General features: G+C 42.0%; 1 protein-coding gene across 6 annotated transcripts in view; it reads left to right on the plus strand.

Annotated features, from left to right (window-relative positions):
* The window catches only part of MLIP (muscular LMNA interacting protein), a 51,999-nt gene that overhangs the window by 22,424 nt on the left and 9,032 nt on the right, over nucleotides 1–20,543 (plus strand). For 5 of the 6 annotated variants that reach the window (XM_053381081.1, XM_053381083.1, XM_053381080.1 and 2 more), the window contains exons 4-12: nucleotides 867–2,453; nucleotides 6,803–6,874; nucleotides 7,985–8,050; nucleotides 10,033–10,116; nucleotides 10,220–10,279; nucleotides 11,511–11,555; nucleotides 13,887–13,931; nucleotides 17,578–17,706; nucleotides 18,419–18,607. In XM_053381081.1, the coding sequence (XP_053237056.1) occupies nucleotides 867–2,453; nucleotides 6,803–6,874; nucleotides 7,985–8,050; nucleotides 10,033–10,116; nucleotides 10,220–10,279; nucleotides 11,511–11,555; nucleotides 13,887–13,931; nucleotides 17,578–17,706; nucleotides 18,419–18,607 (2,277 nt within the window). The remainder of the gene's footprint in view (nucleotides 1–866; nucleotides 2,454–6,802; nucleotides 6,875–7,984; nucleotides 8,051–10,032; nucleotides 10,117–10,219; nucleotides 10,280–11,510; nucleotides 11,556–13,886; nucleotides 13,932–17,577; nucleotides 17,707–18,418; nucleotides 18,608–20,543) is intronic. The other variant, XM_053381085.1, reaches the window with a different exon arrangement.

A 20,543-nucleotide genomic window follows, 5' to 3' on the forward strand; every position in this document is an offset into this window, starting at 1 on the left:
AGAAGAACCTTATTCTTTTAGAGAACTCTGTATATATGGAATTCCATATGTATATAATAGGTACTAGTTTGCATCCCATGCCAGTGGGTTAGTCATGATTAATAATAATAATAATAATAATAATAATACCCTGCCCATCTGGTTTCCCCAACCACTCTGGGTGGCTTACAGCATATATAAAACATAGTAAAACATGTTATACTGTATATGTTGGTGTGTGTGTGTGTGTGTGTGTATGAGATTTGTAAGCTGTTAGAGAATCCCTCAAGCAGCAATTGTTTTCATGGGTAAAGTGTTTAGCCAGATGGTGCTAAGGAATGTGCTTGGTGTCTTCAAGTCAGGACACAGCAATGCTTATGTCTTCACATCAACTTCTTGGGGAGATGTGCATGTATAACTGTGAGCCCATTTGCAGCCATTGGGTCCTTTGCAATTCCACATAGCACCAAGGTGTCTGCTAATAAAATCCTTTTTGGGTTTGCATTTTAAAAACCTGAAGCTTTTTACATCTTCTGTTTACAACCCACAGTTGTGAATGGCATTTTTTATTATTATTATTATTATTATTATTATTATTATTATTATTATTTGTGGGAAAGGGGGAAGCAAATTAGTATCGAATCTAGAACACTGATATCTTTCTTTTATGTAAAGCAAAGTGCCAACAAATTATGTGCATGGATTATTTAATATTAAATAGCAATCACTTAGCAATGCAGCACACAATATAATCACTGGTAATTAAAGGAGGTGTTATGCTGTTAAAGCACATGGCAGATGTAGTGAATGGAAATAGGATGCATAATTTGAAGAACATCATGGTTGTTGCTCTGTATTAACATTTCTTTTTCTTTTCCCCTCTCCAGTTAACTTCTCCTCTGTCTACCTCTGATCATCCTTCTTATAAGCCACTTGTTGCTCATTTGCTTTTTCCAACTAACCTGACGGTAGAACAGGACCCGTCTCCCGCTGTCCACCAAGCCTCTTCTCTTCAAGAATCCCACAGCCAATGGCAGTCTGCAAATGGGTCCTCTGTACGCCAGACATCTACCTATTTACAGTCTACTGCTTCTTACAGCCTCCCTTCTCCCATATTGCAAAGACCTTCTTTCCCAAGTCACAGCCTTTCAGATGGGGCTCAGTTGCCCAGTGGTCTCCAGGCTAGGAATCTTCCCCAGAAATATGAGCTCACCTCATCCCCTTTATCAAGCAAAGACTCGTGCCCTTCTTCCCCACAGGCTCACAGTTCAGCAGACACGCTTCAGAGCTCATCTCCTCAGGCCGCTTCTCCTCTCCCGCCCAAGAGGTTTGCCCCCTTGTCTGTGGTTCCCATCTATATCACGACACACTTATTATCCCCTAGTCCAAAGCCTCTGTCTTCTCCTCTTCATGGTTCCTCCTCCACCATCTATAGTGTCAACAACCCTGGTAGCCAAATGTCTTCCAGTGGGAACCTTCTGAAATCCGGAACTAAATCGCCACTACCAACCAGACTCTCTCTTCTGACTGCTATTTTGAAGTCAGGATCCACTCCGAAAAGACCCTTTTCTCCTGCATCTTGCCCTGCTACATTTTCTCCCAATTCCCTGGGCTCTTCAACGCTGGCAATAGACCAAAAGTTTAAAATGACCCCTCCGACCCCTAAGAAAGCTGCCTCAGAGTATTCAATTAGGTCCGCCTCTCCTAGTCAAGAGGAATTTCGTCTTTCGGTGTTTTCTACCATGCCCAATCGCATGGCCTCATTTTCAAAATCCAGCCCTACTCTTAGAACCAGGTCCCCGTCTCCTAAAAAGCACCTTGACACCAGGGCGCTTTCCCCTGACAAATTGTGCCCTTTGTCACCCACCATTTCTTCCTATAGAAAAACAGTTGTGTCTCCTCTGTTACAGTCAAAATCTCCCACTTTCTCCTTGCCTCCCCATGCCCCTAGGAAAGGGGCCCACTCTCCTGCCCACAAAGCCCGAGGGCCTGAAAAGTCTAAGAAGGTGCATACCTATTCCCCCACTTTTACCGCTAAGTCCTATCCACTGTCTCCTCCCGGTGTTAGCCAAAGGGACGCCATTTCCCCCACTGCAGACAAGGGCTCTCTCTCTCCAACCGTAATGCATTCTAGCTGCCGGTCAAACGGATGTATACCGCAAGCCATTGTTAAGGACCCAGCTACCAATTCGCCAGGTCTTTCACCTCATTGGCAAGCTTCTCATACAGATTCGACTTCACCCACTCTTCCAGGCTATCGTATTAAAGCCCCTTCTCCACACAGAGAGTCCTCCTCTGTTCATTCAAACTTCCGAGCTTGCCCTCCATCTTCAAGACCCAGGACCCCAACAGTACCACATCACAGATCTCCTGCCACGGTGCACTCACCTTGTTCATTGTTGTCAGGCTCCAGGGAGGTGACTTCACCGCTGTCTTTCTCGCTGCCTTCTGCCTCTGAGAATAAGAAGCCCCAGGTATTCAATATTTGCTTGCTTGCCTGCTTGCTTGCTTTCAGGAATGGGAGAGTCCATCCAGTTTGGTTGTTTCGGTGTCTCATTTTCCCGGACTTAAATTAAGTTATCCACATTATGCAGCAATTAGCATTTTTTAATATATATATTTAAAATCCTCATGGAAATCACCAGCATTTTAGCACTAATTTCTTCTAATAATCACATGTAGTTTGACACATTTTTGCAAGCAATTTATCCTAATGCTTCTTTGCATGTTATTTTACTAATACGTCCAGTTTTATGCCTACTTTCCACTAATAGATGCATTTTTGTAAACACTGGTTGGAGAACAGCACTGCTGCAAAATTTGGAGAAGTGTGACATAACTGTGTTTCGGTTTGCATGTGGCTTGGAAGAAATGGAAATGTGATAGATTTGGCTTTAAATGTGCACTGAATCGAATTTCTCCTCCATCCCTACTAGCTTCCCTGCTGGTCTTCCCTTTCTTCCCCACTGCAGGAAAATGGTGCCCAAAGAATGAAAAACAGAGAGAATCAAAGTTCTGAGCGATATGAATTATATCTTTGATCATTGAGATAATCCTCATCCACCAATGTTTTCCAAGCACCTTGAGCCAAGTATAGAAAAACTTTGCATAGGAGCAGTGAGGGAGCCAAGCTAACTGCTGGTGTCAAATTGCTCAAGGTGGTTAAAACAAAAAGATATTGTGAGGAGCTCCTAAAGGTTCTCTCGAAACTGAGCGGGTGGGCAGGAAACTGGCAAATGCAATTCAGTGGCCTGGTTTGCTCATCACAGTATGGCTTCCCATGACTGTGTGAATATGCCACCTCCCAGAGATGCAGGGTGGAAGCTTGTTTGTTCCTCCCTGGGTGTGGGGTGACAGCTAAGCCAAGGTTTAGCTCAGCTCAGATTGTGGTTAAGGTCTCTCTTCCTTCACCATGATCTATCACCCTAGAGTAAACCTTTATAGCGACATTCTCCCTCCACTGTATGCCTCTGAATACCAGTTGCACCAGTTGCAGACCAGATGAGCTGCTGGCCTGATCCAATAGGGGTCTTCTTAGGTTTTTCTCCATATCTTTGACTAAATGAAAATAATGCAAGACCTCATTATTTTGCATACATGGCTTGCACCATTGATGAAGGAACTGAGTACCCATGAATTTCTGCATCATAGGATAACTGTATTTGTGGTTTTGACACCACATGTCATTAACAGTGTGCACCAGATTGCTCAGCAACTACTTTTAAGGCTTTGTTTCAAAATCCCTTCAGTTGAACCAGTGACCATCTACACACACAAAATCTTTTGGCACTGTTGGCACACATTCCAGCTTGTTAAAAAGAGAACTTTCCCCCCTTTCTGCTTTGTTCACGATATAATGACAGTTCTAATCTGTGCTCATCAGTAAGTGGAAATAACCGTGAGCTGCTCTGGACCAATTAATTTTGAAATTGAATTTTTTTGGTGTGATGTACCCTGTTTTCTGAAGCAAGTAGGGCATTGTCTTCAATTCCACTTTTCAGTCCAATCAATTGCAGCACGATTCAAACTTGCATCAACAATAGGCTGATTTGCACATGCTGTTGATGGATATTATAATTATTGTTGGCGGGAACTAACTTTGAGGCTGGTTCCATAGAAATAGCTTTAATTAAATTCAATTAAAAATGCAGCAGTTGTGTTACTGGATACAAATATTTATAAACCATTGTCCACATAAAACTCAAGCATGGTTCATTTTGTGAGGAAGTGTTTCCCCACACAAAAGCAGAGAATGCCTTCTTAAAGGCTGCTAATAATTCATGGCCTGCTATTACTGCAGTCATCTCATTGTGCAAGGGATTGAAAAGCATGTGATTGTATGCAGTTTGCACAAAATGCTTGAATAGATTTTGAAGACATTACAGGACAGAAGTCTTTCTGCCACATTCATGTGCGTGCAACACAAACACACACCTGTGGCTACCTGCAAAATAAATATACTGTATGTGCAGCCCACAGTTCTCTCACACATCTTATGTGCATCCCAGAAATCACTTTAGTGCATGAACATCCACAGTGGGGTAGTGGGCAGGTGAGGGCAGCTGGTTTAACCATAATTCCCAGATTCCCAGATTTTCTTTTTTTAAAGAGAGGGATTAAATTTCTGCATTTGTAGAACCTGATATATGAGGCATAACAGACAGGTATCATTCATATTTTTTTGTGATAAATTAGCATGTCTTAACACATGGACGTAGGGGATGCAGTGGTGCTGTGGTCTAAACCACAGAGCCTAGGACTTGCCGATCAGAAGGTCGGCGGTTCGAATCCCCAAGACGGGGTGAGCTCCAGTTGCTCGGTCCCTGCTCCTGCCCACCTAAACAGTTCAAAAACACATCAAAGTGCAAGTAGATAAATAGGTACCACCCCGGTGGGAAGGTAAATGGCATTTCCGTGCATTGCTCTGGTTTCGCCAGAAGCGGCTTCATCATGCTGGCCACATGACCAAGAAAAACTGTCTGTAGACAAACATCGGCTACCTCGGCCAGCAAAGCGAGATGAGTGTCGCAACCGCAGAGTCATTCGCGATTGGACTTAACTGTCAGGGGTACCTTTACCTTTAACACATGGACTTAGGTTTCATGAATAAACAGCATCTCTCATAGGATTGGTATTTTGAGTACATGGAACTGCTCTCTAGAACATTGTGCCTTCAGAACTTCTAATGAGAGTCAGGGTTTCAGGGGAACAGCTTATTGGGAGGAACACGGGGGAAATCCTCATCAAATAAAACATTTATTCATAGAAAGAAAGAAAAATAATAATTTGATGCCAGCTTTATTGTTATGAGTCACTGATAACTCTACACAGTGCAAATTCATGAGCTGTCAAATCTAGTTTGTCCCTTAAGAGCTTCTCTAATCTGACTCTGATAACTATGCATCCCATGATGCTAGGGTAAAGACACTAGGGAAGGAGAATCAGGGGGAAGGAATGGACTACGAGGAATTAAGAAAATGAAACTTTGTATTTAAATCCTTCCTGATGTGTCAGAAAGAACTTCCAAAGCAGTGATTTGGAAGGAAAAGTGCTTTCTTGTGCATTGTAACACTGACTGTTTGGACCATGTGTGTCACATGCTAAGAAAAGCACTGGAACTTACAGCAGGGTAAAGGTAAAGGTAAAGGGACCCCTGACCATTAGGTCCAGTCACAGACAACTCTGGGGTTGCGGTGCTCATCTCGCTTTACTGGCCGAGGGAGCCGGCGTACAGCTTCTGGGTCATGTGGCAGCAGGACTAAGCTGCTTCTGGCGAACCAGAGCAGCGCACGGAAACAGCGTTTACCTTCCTGCTGGAGCAATACCTATTTATTCATTTGCACTTTGACATGCTTTCGAACTGCTAGGTGGGCAGGAGCAGGGACAGAGCAACGGGAGCTCACCCCATCGGGGGGATTCGAACCGCCAACCTTCCGATCGGCAAGCCCTGCTGTCGCTATTTTTGGGTGGGATTCAGTCACATACTGGCAAATTCAGGTTGAGCAAATAATGTTCGTTTGGACCCCTTACACAGCAAACCTGCTTCCCTAAGAGATCAGAGTTTTTGCCCTAAGGAAAGTGATGGGGAGATGCACTGGAAAGTGGAAGGTAACTCTTGTTGTGACACAAAGTCATATAGACTCCCCACAAACAAATCTGAATGAATGCTCATTAAATATTTCTCTAAGCTCCCTGCAAATCAGTTGTGATGAGTGCTCAATATACAGGTTGTCTGGAAAAGCGTTCCTAGTGTGTTTAACTTTTCCTTGGGAGTGAAATTGAGTAGATGAAAAGGTACTTGCCATCTGGTCCAAGGGACTTCACCACCTGCATCATCTAGCAAACAGAGCTAAGGAAAGCAACTGCAAGTCAGAATGGAGAAAGTCACAAACTGGCCTCTCCACCTCCACTTCAGCGCTTGTCTGTGTCTCAGCTCCATTATATTTGTATTATTATCAAACTACAAGTGTTGACTCTCTTTGCAAAGCAAAGAGTTATCGCTATTGCTCTGTGAAAGTGATCACCTGTCTCTATCACTGACCTGTCAGCAAAAGGGCATCCTTTCACACATGTGGGCTGCATGGATTGTAGGTATTTGCAGGAAAGCATAAAATGAATATTGTGTGCACCCTAATAGACAAATGAATGCATGCCAATGAATAGTGAAATGAATGTGTGAGCTACTGTTCTATAAAAGTCAGAACAACATATTCACGGAGCATGTAAGCCCCCTTAATGTTGACAATATTTATAGTTGAGATTATAATGTATAATGTGTTTTCTCTTTCCATTCTCACCGCCCCCTTTTGTTTATGATTTGTAGTCACACAAGATCAAGACAAGCTACAAGGCTTTTGCAGCAATCCCTACAAACACACTACTTCTTGAACAGAAGGTTGGTTTATTTAAAAAAATATATTCCAGTGATAGTGGTAATTTTATAATTAGGAGTATCCTGATAAAGTCACTTATTTGGGGTACCAAAACATGTGACCAATGCTCTGCTGTTTGTGGTAGATGATTGCTAGCTGTTTAGCCCTAAGCGTAGATGGTCACTCTAAACTACTGGCTACATTCACAGAGCATCCATCTTCAGGGATACTTGCCACCATTTGTGTGTGCTGTCTTGAAGAACTGGAGATCTGGATTGGTTTCTGTTAGTCTTTCTAAGGAGCTTAACATTACAATAATCCAGGTTCCCCACCATAAGAATTCTGTTTGAAACCCTGGACAAAGGCAAATTTGGGAGAGCGCATCCGTGCCACGCCAGTAGGGTGCCACAACAATGACAAACAATGGAATGTGAGAGGAAGGGGAGCACCACATTTTGGCAGCACACAGGGTGCTGCTGAAATGTTAAAGTCTGAAGTCTTTCACTGCCCTGGAGAGCCACTGCCATTCAGCATAGACAGTGTTGTGCTAGATGGGCAGGATGACTACATTCAGAGCAAAAGCAGCTTCAAGTGTTCCTATGGGAGAAAGTAAACATCAGTGTGCATGCTCCCTCTAGAGGACAGGTGGGCATAGTGCATCAGAATGGCAGCATGACTAAGAACCAGAAGTCACATTGGCTGTGCCCAGGCCCTGATTGTGGAACATGGCTGGCAGAAATTAGCTTAAAGTAACAAGGGAATCTTAAAAAACACAAAAATAATTTAGGAGAAACTAATGTTTTCCTAAATTTACTCCTTAGATTCTACTGCTTCTACAAATGTGTGCATGGAGATTAAGATTATAATACTACAAGTGTGGTTTATTTTTTGTTGTGGTTCCCCTGCAGTACTTTGCAAAATGAGTTGGGGTTACGGTAACAGCTGATTTGATGGAATTCTTTTCTTTGGGACTTTGTATGCATGTTGCTTAGGGTGCTTGAACAGATGGGTGCAATCTCAACAAAAGAAAGGAACAGGTTAACAAATGAATAAAATTTGCATTGTAGTTCTGCCTTTGTTTTTTATTTTTCCAATGCTACCTTGATCTCAGAATATTTTGAATTAATCCGTAGGCACTCGATGAACCAGCCAAAGCAGAAGAAGTTGCAGAAAACAAATCTTTGGATACACATTCAGAGGTGACTCTATTCTTCTCTCTGAATTCAACCCATCCCTATGAAAATCCCTTTATTTCTGGTCATATCTCCATTTGACTGATCCTGTCCACAGTGAATAAATGCTAGAATTTGCACTTTTAGGTCGCATCCACGCCATTCAGTTGGAGAGCATTTCAAACACACTCCTTCCTCGAAAGAATCTTGAAAATGGTCGTGTACCTTTCAGAGATCTACAATTCCCAGTCGCCTTAACAAACTATAGTTCCCAGGATCTTTGGGGGGAAGCAATATGTTTTAAATGTGCTTTAGATGTATGATGTGGATGTGATAGTTGTGGTTCCCAAAAGATGCAGGCTATTACAAAACGCTGGTAGTTGTGTTTTTGCCCACTTCAAATGAAAACTTTGTAATGGTAACAGCTGTCTGCCAGTGGAAACAATAACCATGGGAGATGGCAGACTCTCCTTCACTTGATGGCATTTAAGGAGATGCTAGATGGTCACTTGCCAAGGATGCCATGGTCCAAGGGAAACCAGTGCTCTCCAGATATATATTTTTTCAATTTTTTTTATTGATTTTCACATTTATCACAAGGAAAAAGGAAAAACATCACAAAACACAAAACAAAGAAGAAGAAAAATCCTGCATTCTGCCTCAGGGTCTTACTGCCCACCCTCCTCTGTTTCGTTGCTGTGTTTGCTCAAACGGAACAAAGAGCAGGGAAAGCCCCTCCCCTCCAGGCAAGCAGAGGGGAAAGCAGAGTGTCGTTCCTTCCTCTCTGTGCTCCGGTGCTGCTGAAAACATGCAGGTTTGAGAGAGAGAGAGAAAGAGAGAGCTGGCTGGCTTGGGTGGGGGGAAACTTTTGCCTTTCTTTCCTCCCTCCCGTTAAATCCCTCTCCTGCATTCTTAGCCAGCTGCTTCTCTGCACACCCCTCTCATGCTCCTTTTCCCTTCTTTGTTTTTCCTTCCCTCCCCACTTAAAATGTGGTTACAAAGCATAGATCCACATGGATCCTCAGGATCTTTGCATTGGGTCACCCCAAATTCACCATCAGATCACATAGCATGTTCATGGCTACAGCCTGCCCCCCCAAAATCACGCACCCACTGTTGCCTGGGGCTGCAATGATGCAAAAACGTGGTTAAAAAGCATGGATCCACACGGATCCTCAGGATCTTTGCATTGGGTCACCCCAAATTCACCATCTGATCACATAGCATGTCCATGGCTACAGCCTGCCCCCCCAAAATCACGCACCCACTGTTGCCTGCGGCTGCAATGGTGCAAAAACATGGTTAAAAAGCATGGATCCACATGGATCCTCAGGATCTTTGCATTGGGTCACCCCAAATTCACCATCAGATCACATAGCATGTCCATGGCTACAGCCTGCCCCCCCAAAATCACGCACCCACTGTTGCCTGGGGTTGCAATGGTGCAAAAATGTGGTTACAAAGCATGGATCCACAGGAATTCTCAGGATTTTTGCATTGGGTCACCCCAAATTCACCATCAGATCACATGTCTGTGGCCACAGCATGAAGCACAAAAATGATACATCCACTGTTTCATTCAGAATGTTTTTCCCCTTGTTTTCCTCCTCTAAAAAATGATGTGCGTGTTATGGTCAGGTGCGTGTAATAGAGCGAAAAATACGGTAGATAATAGGATGTAGCAAGAAGAAAGAAGGAGCAGAAAATGAATGGAGGCTGAAAAGCCATATGTTGGGCTTTGCAAGCACACTGCAATTGACAACACAATGCGGTTTGCACTTGGTAAAGTCAAGAGAAGGCGACCTATTGTTGTTGATTATAGAAGAGATGCAAGTTGTGGAACAGGACTTGAACAAGACAAAGACAAATTATGAGATATTCATGGCACAAGCTAATCCCAGTAATAAAAGCAGATCATATGAAAAGGGGATGGTGAGCTGCAAATACATCCTTGGGGTGAAGTTGAGAATCATGTTGTAGGTAACCGTCTCTCTTTTAAAATCTTCTAGATGTGCTCCCCTGCGCAGCTCAGGCAACAAACTGAAGAGCTGTGTGCTGCTATTGATCAAGTCTTACAGGACCCCCTGTCTATGGTAACCAGATATTTAAAGCATCTTGTTTGTCTCTATGCTTTCTCCCCAACCCCTTTTGGTTTCTGCAACTGAGCACTTGCCATTTTCAACTCATTCTTTCCAGCGCCGTTGTGAATCTTCTCCAGGCTCCCTGCAGAACATCTTGGATTCAGATGCAGGCAAAGTAAGTGGGCATTATTCCCCATGGATACCAGAATGCATGTTGTCTTACCCAGATGTCCACAGCAAAACATTTCTTCCCTGAAAACATGAACAAAAGAAGCTAAGGGTGTTCAAATTCAAGTTAATATGAAATTGTACTTTTCCATCTGACAAATGCACAATAGTCTGGGGTCGTTAATACATCACATGCTTCATCTTTGACTCTAGTTCAGGGATGGGGGGGACTTATGACCCTCCAGAGGTGGTTGGACTGCTGCTCCCATCAGCCCCCAACCAGCATGGCCAATTGCCCAGGATAATGATGGGATCTGTAGTCCAACGACAATGGGAGGGTTACAAGTTCCTGCTCTGGTGCGAAATACCCTGAAGGTTTTTCACTCTGTGGGTGGAACTACATACACATAAGGCCAGAAGTGACTAACCACCAATTTGGGGGCCTCATCTGCCCCTCCCTCCCCCAAATTTTTCAGGGCCCCTAAGATCCTCCCCTGATTTTGGAGATGATAGTAATAATATTAATATTAATATTAATATTAATATTAATAATAAATAGGAGGGAGGACAAGATGGTAGGCACAGTGCTGTGGTGGACTAATAAGGATGCAATTTCCCCCTCTACCTTGCATTCAATGCCCTTTTAAAATGTGTTATTGGTTTGTTCTTGTTTTTATTTTGATTATGTATTTTGTGTTTCTATATTGTGGTTTTATCCTGTGAACCACCCAATTTGTTCTACCTGTCTACATTTACCAAATGGGGATAATTATGTGGTCCTTCTAGTTCCTCACGATGGGAGCGGTGTGGTAACTAACTCTGATGTTCTTAATTCCCAGAAGGAAAAATAAACATATTCCAGTGTAGGGTTAAATAATGTTCTGGATGGTTGACCGTGAATCACTTGCTACAGTGATTGACCACAATGGTCTCATTCAGCATAGTCCTAATATCTTAACAAGACACCTTTTTTAATGTTCAAATTCTGTGTGTATCTTAAGCAACAATCTTATATTCACCTGGGAGCAAGCATCCCTGAATTCAGTCAGACTTACTTCTGAATAGATGTGCATAAGATTGTGTTGTTACTCGTCTGCATTGCTGTTTGGTGATCACAACAACAGCAGAAAATTGCCTGAATGTTACAATGTGGCACAAAACCTCTCAGCACAATGCACACAGAACTGGCCAACCTATGTTACAATTACAATATCGGGCTGATTAATCTTTACCTACAGACATTGATGTCTTCACAGAGACCAGCTGGACGGGAAACAAGATTTGTAAGTAATTTCATAAATGGACTTTAAATTTCTTGCCTGCACTCAACCTTTGTATTTATTGGCAAGAGCACAGCACAGCCTTGGAACATATAAATGCAGAGTGCATTTTCTCATCACTGACTGGCTACAGCAAGCCGCTACAGATTAGGAAGAACAACTTCCAGACCTGGGAAAGGTATTTCCAGAGAGATCTGAACTCTGGGATCTCCTCTCTCTCTCTCTCTCTCTCTCTCTCTCTCTCTCTCTCTCTCTCTCACACACACACACACACACACACACACACATTAAGCACTGATCATAATACCTTTACAAGAATGCCACGTTCAAAATCACATTATTCATTGTAATCTCAATCATCTTTAGTCTATCAAACTGAATGACAGAAGCCCATCTCTGGGGAACTGAAAATAAGTGGCTTGAAGGCATTAGCATTTAATGAAGCATTAAATGGCATTATCCATCTCTTAACCTAGCAGCAGCTCCTTACAGAACAGGCACCTGGAACAGAAATCTTGAATCCTACTTGGAATTTTTTCATTAGCTCCTATGAGGAGCTATAACAGGGCACCAACTGTATTTTCTCTGATGATGATCATGATGATAGTAATAATAGTTGCCCCAGCCACTCTGGGTGGCTTCCAACATATATACAGCATTCCGGGATCAAATTAAAAATTGGGACATCTTCTGTAAAGCCCCGACTGTCCCTGGAAAATAGGGAAATGGAGGGTCTAGAACATAGATATTTGCCTAATAGCCATTACTGGCCTTTTTCTAATCATCTTTTAAAGCCATCACTTCCTCTTGCAGAGACAAATTTCATAGTTTAACTATTTTCCTCTGTGTAAAGTTGCTGATGTCGCTTAAAATTTCAGGTTTGGGGTGTATTGCAAATCTTGCACTTCTGTGTGTATATATTTTGGAATGAACGAACCACTTACAGACATAGACTCTGCTTGGATAAATATGACAATATTTGGAATGAAACATTGTAATTTTGAAAAGAATTTGTAAGAAAAATCACGAATGATTCCAACTAAGATGTTACTTTCTCACTGCAAAATGTATTCGTTTCTCCTGTTATACCATGGATATTTTGTTATAAGGTGGTGGTTAAGCACAGAGATTTTGATGAAAACATAGGTGGGGTTTTCCTTCTATGCACAATTAACTGAGGGAGGGAGTGAGTGAGGGAGGGAGGGAGAGAACATTTATTATCCAGGGAAAGGTATTTATTTCAAGACAGGTTGATGTTGCAATTTTAGTCTACATGAGAAAACATATTCATGGTTACTCCTATAATTCGTTTTATTTCCTCAGAAGTCTCACTGTAGGAGGTAAAGGAATAAAAATTCCCAGTTTATTTTTTATTTATATTTCTAAATCAGTGCAATAGATAGCTAGAGAGGTGATGGGGTTTTTTTTTATCATGTGCTGGCCCATAATGATTTGAAAAGGGATCATAGAAGTGATCATTCACTCTTCTGAAATTGTCAAACATGTTAAACTATGTTTGGGGCATTGTTCCAGTGGTAACTGCCTGGGGGCTTTCCAAAAGATCAATTTATTTAGTGCAACAAATATGCAGCTGATATTCATTTGCCACAAGTGCTAATAATGCAGTATTGAAACAGGACTCAAATATAACATGCCTACCATTAGGGAGAGGAGAATCTGTCAGTTTTTGTTCCTCTCAGTTTCTCATTTGTCTAGTCTTCAGTCATCATGAAAATTCACCAGCATTTGCTTGCAAATCCCTCCTAATATCCACATTTTATACAATTTTCCAAATATACACATTTATGCAAGCAATTTCCCCCAATGTAATGCATTGTTGAGTATGTAATTTTCACTAATATATGTATTTTAATGAACAATTTATCCTAGTGAATGTGTTTTTGTGTGCATTACTTGTCTGCAGAACTGAATTGCAAAAATCAGAGAAGTGCAAAATTTAAAATATAGCTGTGTTTTGGTTCACGTATTAATTAAGTTCATTTTTAAAGGTGAACTGATGTGAACTTTCCCCTCCCTCTATCCCTGGATAAGCTGCTGCTATGAGCATTTTGATTTTTGTGCAATTCATTTTGTTGCTTGTAGAAACAGATTTCATTTGGGCTACCTTTCTCCTTTTCTTAGTTCTTCAATTATTATGCACTATTGTGATGCTTATTCTCATTTAAAAAAATTAAAATCTGACACATCATTTGTTTTCAGGTTGTAAAGCCTCATACGTTCATACTTTTTCCAAAGTAAAACAAGACAGTATTAACATGACGGAAAATAATGTATGCTTCTAGTTGAACTGATATTGTATGTATTTTATTTCAGGCTAACCTTCGTTCATTGCAGTCTGCAGCACCTGAGAAGCAAAAGGTATGTTTCATGTCTAAACTAACACTCCCCACTACAATAAAATAAAATAAAATAGGTCATGGAGTTGAAAATGATTGCATTTAAAACACATCACCGGAGTCAAGGTAGTTTTATTTATTTATATTTATAGTTTCATGGCTTTGAAATCTAAATATGTGAACAACCAATTAAATAATAAAAATGCAGTGTCAGAGCAACCCATCGCTCAAGATGAAATTAAGTTGAAGGGCTCTAAACCAAACCTAAAGGCATGGAATTATTCTAAGGTAAAGGTAAAGGGACCCCTGACCATTAGGTCCAGTCTTGGCCGACTCTGGGGTTGCGGCGCTCATCTCGCTTTATTGGCTGAGGGAGCCCGTGTACAGCTTCTGGGTCATGTGGCCAGCATGACTAAGCCGTTTCTGGTGAACCAGAGCAGCGCACGGAAACGCCGTTTACCTTCCCGCTGGAGCGGTACCTATTTATCTACTTGCACATGACGTGCTTTCGAACTGCTAGGTTGGCAGGAGCAGGCACCGAGCAACGGGCGCTCACCCCGTTGTGGGGATTCGAACCGCCAACCTTCTGATCAGCAATCCCTAGTCTCCGTGGTTTAACCAACAGCGCCACCCACGTCCCATGGAATTTTTCTACCTAGGGCCAAACTGCATGTTGCATATAGCAGAGCTGTAGCTTCAGGGGTGCTAACTGGTTTTTTTTGACCCGGGTGAAGTCTCCAGAGGGGCACCACTGAGGCTCCCAGCCTTTGTGAGTGTATGATGCAAATGTGCATGCGTGTGTGTGCCAAACTTGGTCTTTGACCGGGTGAAATAAAGATTAGTTTCACTCCTTCATATAGTGCACTGCTTAGAAGTGGGTAGACATGTGCATGTGCATGTGCATTTGTTGGCATGTGCAAAACAAAATCTTGGAAGTGCCTCTTTCTAGAAGTAAAAATGAAGCTATAATAAATTAAATGCCTAAGCATTTGCTGCCCTGTCTCCCTGCCTGTGGGAGATGCAGCTATGCATCTGAGATAGTTTCGCAGAACAGTGCCCTGCATTCAGAATAGATCTGCGTGTTGCTTGAAGCTGGGATGTGATTTGTCAAGCAAAATAACTTTGGCCAAGTGGCTGACAAAGAGGCTTGCCAAATATATCGCTTCGTTAGGAGCAATATCAATGCAGCGGATTGCTAATACCATTGTATTCAAAGCTGCTTTGCAGTTATCTTCCATTGAATAAATCAAATGCTTGAGATGTCGTGTTTTCAGTCTGGTGCTGAGCCTCAGGGCTTGATCATTTTATTAACTGCAAAGCAATATTCAGCAGGCTGCTTATTATGATGTCAAGAAAGCAACGTGCTTATTTGGAACTCTAAAACGGATTTCTCGCTATTTTTGAAATGCCTTGCTTTCATTTACAGATCATGAGCATTAAGTAACAACTTGAACTTCATAGTACTGTTGGACAGGAAGGGGTTTGGGAAAACCTAGTCCCATAGCTCTGTCTATCCATTGACATGCAATGTAGCATGCAAGCCTAGAAATTGATAGTAGGCACAGCATTCAGTATCCTGAGAATCTCAGCTTTCTTTTCCTTCGACATCAGGTTTCTAGTCCTTATGGTTAAGAAAATGGACTTTGACAGTATAAGGGCAAATTGTCCCCTGGAAAAGCTTTCGTGGTCCTTTTTTTCGATATGAGAGATGAATTGTTGTGCCACCCACAATGACTTATGATGTGTTGGGGAAAATGGGAGTGATCAGCAACAGGACACAAGCAAATAAAGCAAATACAAATAAATATTTTCTTATTGGTTATGTATCTGGCTTTCCTAAGTATTGGCTTCCATAAGGCATCGATGAAGACCTGATGTTTCCTATAGAACAATGCATTACAGAGAAAGTATAGAGTGCTAAAAGAGAGTTCAAAATATTTAATTTATATGTTTTACATGTACAAATCAAGTAACTTGTATCTTGTGAATGTTCATGAGATTTGTTGCTCCATAAACATGGGCTCAAATAAAAGAATTTGCATTTCTGGAGAGCAGTAATTTAGTTGCCAGTGGGAGGGCAAAAATTAGACTTCTTAAATCCAAAGCTTTTGCCTCCTGTTCTTCTGATACATACATGAAAAGGAATTTTTATTACCCTTATGTGGGTTGTATGAGACCACTGACTGTCATTGCTTTAATTTTTTTAAGTATTGATAGAATACAAAATGTTCTATTAATATTTTCCTGAGTGAAATATAGCCCTGGTAGGAGAATGACAGAAAAAGCATTGAAAGTTATTTTTCTTTCCCTTCCTTCCTTCCTTCCTTCTTTCTCTTCCTCTTCCTCTTCCTCTCCCTCTCCCTCTCCCTCTCCCTCTTTCTCCTTCTCTCTCTTTCCCCTTTCTCTTTCCCTTTCTCTTTCTCCACCTTTTAAAAATTCCAATACAGATGCAAACTTTCCCTTCCTTTCTCTTACCTTGTTGGTAGTAAGTAGGTGCAACAGGTGGTCTGAGGTGTGTCTGTGAAACTGCAGTTAAAAATCACCCAGCATCTAGCACAGTGTATTGCTACAACAATTGCTACAACAGGCAGCAAAATCATTAAGAGATCTTCCAAGACCCCCATAAATTTTCAAAGTGTCCAGGGGTGGGGGTTCGGAACCACGGCACTAAGTGAAATATATTCCACTAGGGGAGCTTGAGAAAAAGCTTACCTATCTGGGACAGTGAAACAGATGACTTAAACACCTGTCATGCCACAGTTCACTTTTAGTAGGCTATATCCAGTTCGCGAGGTACCACAGCCTGCCTGAGTCTTCTTCTGATCCTCCACTGAGGCCCTGCCCCTGGTGCCTTCCATTTTTGGGCTGCGATGCTACAAAGGACAAAGCTTTTCAGGGGTGGTACCTGGTTTTGGAATCCCCTGGTAAAGAGGTTCCACTGGTGCCTACTTTGCAAGCCTTTAGATTCCAGGTTAAGACATTTTTATTTACCCGGACGTGTATGCATGTGTAAATAAGATAAATAAATAAATAATGCCTCAGCATGCCTTGTGGGTTGGGTTTTATACACGATCTTAAAAAGAAAAAGGAAGTTTTGACTCTCCAGTTGCTGCAACAACCGCTCAGGGATGATGGGAGTTGTAGTCCAACAATGTCTCATGTGCCAAAGGTGGTTTTCAGCTATGATTTATACTGGTTGTGCCACAAATGCATCAGGGTGGACGAGTGCAGCAGTTTCCCTTTCATACTTAACCGTTCTTGGCTTCGGCAAGAAGGGATGCTCATTGAGAAGTAACGAATGTATCTTTATACTTTATGACATGTAAGGGTGGCAAGTTAAAATCTAAGAATGTACAGTATTACCTCAGGTTAAGTACTTAATTTGTTCCGGAGTTCCGTTCTTAACCTGAAACTGTTCTTAACCTGAAGCACCACTTTAGCTAATGGGGCCTCCCGCTGCTGCTGCGCCGCCACAGGATTTCTGTTCTCATCCTGAAGCAAAGTTCTTAACCCGAGGTAATATTTCTGGGTTAGCGGAGTCTGTAACCTGAAGAATATGTAACCTGAAGTGTATGTAACCCGAGGTACCAGTGTATGCAGTTTTCCAAGACATGCACACAATTCACACACACAAACGTATCTCTCTACTTCTCTTTCCTGGAAACTAGACAAAGCCTGGTGTCATTCGTCCAACAATGGTGAAAGCAAAAATAATAACGTTAAAGGAAGAGGAACCTGCCCAACCAAACCCATTCAGAAAGTACCTAGAAGAAACCAGTGGCCTCCAAACTGAACAGGTAAAACTTCTTTCTTTTCCTAATTCAGCTGAGATTTTCTTACTGGAACAGTGTAGCTGAATTGTCTTAAGTATGCAGGTGGATATTTTTAACAATGGAAATAACAAACCATCCCTGAACCAAACCCTCTTCCCACATACCCCCAATATCTAATAAGAACTGCCCCCCTCCTTTGCTGATGTCATTGTGCTGTGTGCCTCCCCACTTTTGTGTCGTGGGTTGGTAAGAATGGGGAGACTTGGGCCCCAAACCCCACTTAGCCACCAGGCTCCAGGGTAACTCTGGGAGAATATTTGCTAGCTCTTAGATGAACCCACCTCACAGGGTTGCTGTGAGGATAGCATGGGAAGGTATCCATTTATGCCACCCTCGGATGAAGCAAATCAGACATTCACCAGCTACTCCTTGTCCCGCTACATTAACTATTTTTTCTTCCTTATCCAAACAACTTGTGAACAATTGTGTCCAATCCAACAGGAGCATGAGGCAACATAGTAGATTCTCCCTTGCTGATATGAGGCCATCTTTCATATTATAATAAACTGCAGTCCTTTACTGTATCTGCTGCAGTTAACTGTATTAACATCCACAAAACCATACAGAAATAACAAGTGAATTCTTAATCGTACAAAGTCAAGCGAACTGGGCATCCCCTCTAGGCCTCTTGGGTTGTCTTTTAACCAGTCTCTTTGTCTGCTTCTCTTTCTTCCAGGATTCATCTCTTTCCCATCCTTATTTATATACTAAACTGAGCTCTCCTACTAAGTCCCCATTGCACCCACAGGGACTCTCTCATGCTGACTTGCTAACTCCTGGTCCATTCAATCATTTGGGTTCCATCTTTGGCGACATCCATGACAGTTCTTATAGTCCTTACCGTCGCAATAATTTGTATAACAAGGTGAGAAATGTCTCTTTCCGGTGTTTCTGTTGTGTTAATGAAGGGCAAAGGTTTTTGAGGCAGCAATTCTAAAAACAAAGTAATTCTATGTACGAATGCATTGATATAGTGCCCTTTGGCCAAATGGTTTCATAAGAACATAAAAGTAGCCCGACTGGACCAGACCAAAGGCCTGGGGTCAGACGCAGATGGCCTTTATTGGCTCCCAAACCCTGCCCACTAGCCTGGCCAAATTGGCCAGGATTCAGATAAACAGATGGCGGGAAAGCCCAGTACTCCCTAGCGGCTGGCCTAGGAGTTCTCCAATGACTGACCGCCTAAATCAGGCACTGCTCCCAGGGGGTAGGTTTTTGGAGCTGCCTATGCTGTGACCAGGTAAGCAGCCATTTATGAACCAGATGCCTGTGTGAACCAGATGCCCATCAGCAGGGCCAATAGCCCTCTCCTGATGCTGTTCCCCAGAAACTGGTATTCAGAACCATACCTGGATGCTTCACAACAAATCAGGGCAGTTTCAAAAACATAGCACTTTTAAGCACATAAGAACGCGGGTGGCGCTGTGGTCTAAACCACTGAGCCTTGGACTTGCCGATCAAAAGGTCAGCAGTTTGAATCCCTCCAACGGGGTGAGCTCGGTCTCAGCTCCTGCCAACCTAGCAGTTCGAAAGCACACCAAAAAGTACAAGTAGATTAATAGGTACCGCTCCAGTGGGAAGGTAAACGGCATTTCTGTGTGCTGCTCTGGTTCGCCAGAAGCAGCTTAGTCATGCTGGCCACATAACCTGGAAAAACTGTCTGCGGAGCAGACAAACGCCGGCTCCCTCGGTCTGTAAAGTGAGATGAGCGCCGCAACCCCAGAGTCGTTCGCAACTGGACTTAACTGCCAGGGGTACCTTTACCTTTAAGGACACTTACTTGGCAGGTACTTGACATCAGTAGGTTATATGTGGCCTCTAATAAGCATCTTCAAATATTGTGAAATAATGCAAATGAAAAAGCATTAAAACAAGCGTCCCTGTGCTGTGAATTTCACTGCCTTCCTCAAGGCAACCTCATTGGCTGACAGGGATGTGGAAAATGCCCTATAATGTGGGGAACATTGCTAAATATTATGGGGTGGGAGGAGAAGTTACCACGAGGGTGCTATTTCCAGAAGCATCTTTGTGGAGTATATAATATGATCAGATTCAATACTAAGTCAAATTCTGGACCACATAGACCAGAATTAAAAATTATGTGAGTGTCCCAGAAAAGCTTGGTTGCTCTTATGTTGTCGTTTTTAAATTCACGTGCTATGATTCCATTCTTCGGGTGGTATTCACTCAAGTTTTACTCAGAGTAGGCTTACTAGATCTAACTTAGTCTTTTTCATTAATTTCTGTGTAATTTCTGTGTAAAACATAATTGAATACCACCCCATTCATTTTCAGACACTGTAGATATCCTAGCACGGCAGAGCTAAATTTCATTGATCTTGATCTAAATTTCACTTGATCTCTGATTAGCTTTAGAGATTTTTTTTTCCCAATAGAAAGTGCAGTCTTTCCAGCATCATTAAAAATAAATCCCAGGCATTTTCTCAAACTATCTCACATGAGTTGAATTTTAAATTAACCTTCTGCTGTGTCTACAATGAAATCTGAATTAACTAGGTAAGTTGTACTGTGATCATTCTACCACTAGAGAGCAAGATTCACTGAGCAAAATGACCTTCAGCATTCATGAAGCATTAACACACCTGCTTAAGCTGAATGGATTCAGGTATTTTTCATTTGCTTTTGAAAAAGCAATTCTTCATTTAGAAAGAATATATATATATATATATATATATATATATATATATATATATATAATCTCCCCTGTGAGTGCCATTGTAAATTAACTTGGTGAGAAAGAGTCTTTTTATGCCTTGTATCAGGGCCATCCTAAGCATATC

This window comes from Podarcis raffonei, chromosome 3 (assembly GCF_027172205.1).
Source record: "Podarcis raffonei isolate rPodRaf1 chromosome 3, rPodRaf1.pri, whole genome shotgun sequence".
Classification (NCBI taxonomy): Eukaryota; Metazoa; Chordata; class Lepidosauria; order Squamata; family Lacertidae; genus Podarcis; species Podarcis raffonei.